Source organism: Eremomyces bilateralis (assembly GCF_010015585.1).
Source record: "Eremomyces bilateralis CBS 781.70 unplaced genomic scaffold P152scaffold_18, whole genome shotgun sequence".
Lineage (NCBI taxonomy): Eukaryota > Fungi > Ascomycota > Dothideomycetes > Eremomycetales > Eremomycetaceae > Eremomyces > Eremomyces bilateralis.
The window spans coordinates 546,402-547,575 of NW_022985084.1; the positions used below are offsets into that span (position 1 = coordinate 546,402).

The window sequence follows — 1,174 nt, forward strand, 5'->3', positions numbered from 1 at the left end:
ACTAGGACCCATCGAAAGAAAGACCCATAAAGAACCGGAATTACCGAACCGACGAATCAAGATGTCAGAACCCCATCGATCCTTGTCGGCGTACAGATCGGCTGAACAAGAATCGGAATTCGAGCCGCAGGCTCAGCAAGAGATACAAGATGTGGCCGACACTCCGCAGATGAAACACGCGGGAGTATACCCAGAAGACAGGCGGCAAGAGATCCGTCAAGGGAAAAAGCCTATTAAAGCAGGCACTGAGAGAAAGATCCTAAAGTTAGATCCGAAGAACCACTACTACCTTCGTTTTGAAGAATCCGTAGTCCTCGATGCTGAAGGTACGCCAACGAAGGCAGCTTCCGTAGGACTTCGAATCTTCCTTCGAAATCCTCATGGAGGAGACACCGTTACTAGGCCGGAGCGCCTTGCGACCTTTTACACCGGTGATGCTTTCTTGCGTCACGTCCAAGATGACCCAAAGGGATGGTTTACCCTCGTCCTTCGCGCGGCGAAGAACTACCAAGACGAACAAGAAACTATCATCGAACTATCAGCACGAGTACGAGAACTACGTGCGACGCTGGCCAAGGAAACGATGAAACCTGCCAATGCTTCCCTCGTTAAGAGAGAGGAGAAGTATATAGCGATAGATAACAAACTAAGCCGCATGCGAGCTCAGAGAAATAAGTATAAGTCTCAGCAGAAAGACCTCCAAGCCGAGATCGCAGAACTCAAAAACAGGGTTAAAGACCTTGAGACCGAAAAGAGCCAGGTGGACCCTGTAGAGCGACGATATACTGGTTTCTACGAATCTGAAGAGGAAGATCCCGTAGAGCTGCCTCCGCTGAGGCCCCGAGCTCCAGCACCCTCCCCGGCAGTCGTCGAGTCTCGTCACACGACTCCTGGCACCAATGCCTCAATGTCCACTTCTACCAAGAAGCGTGCTACAAAGCCTTTCCAATTCAAAGGCAGCGATGAAGACAAGAAGCTATTTGACAACTGGAAGTTCATGGTCAACCATTGGTTCCGCCTCGACAGTCACCTATATACTACCGAAGAAGCTGTAGGCTACGTTGCTTCCTGCACAGGTGAAGACGCATTTAGTGCGATCCGACGACGTGTCGAGTCAGAGGACGAACCATACATGAGCGTGAAGGAACTCCTTACCGATCTTGAAGAAGTCTTT

General features: G+C 50.3%; 1 protein-coding gene across 1 annotated transcript; it reads left to right on the forward strand.

Annotated features, from left to right (window-relative positions):
- Positions 1 to 1,174, forward strand: P152DRAFT_100948 (uncharacterized protein; the record flags this gene model as incomplete). Its single annotated transcript, XM_033673554.1, has 2 exons — positions 1 to 1,098; positions 1,156 to 1,174. Coding segments are annotated over exons 1-2 (1,056 nt in total), but the record flags the coding sequence as incomplete, so codon positions are not given.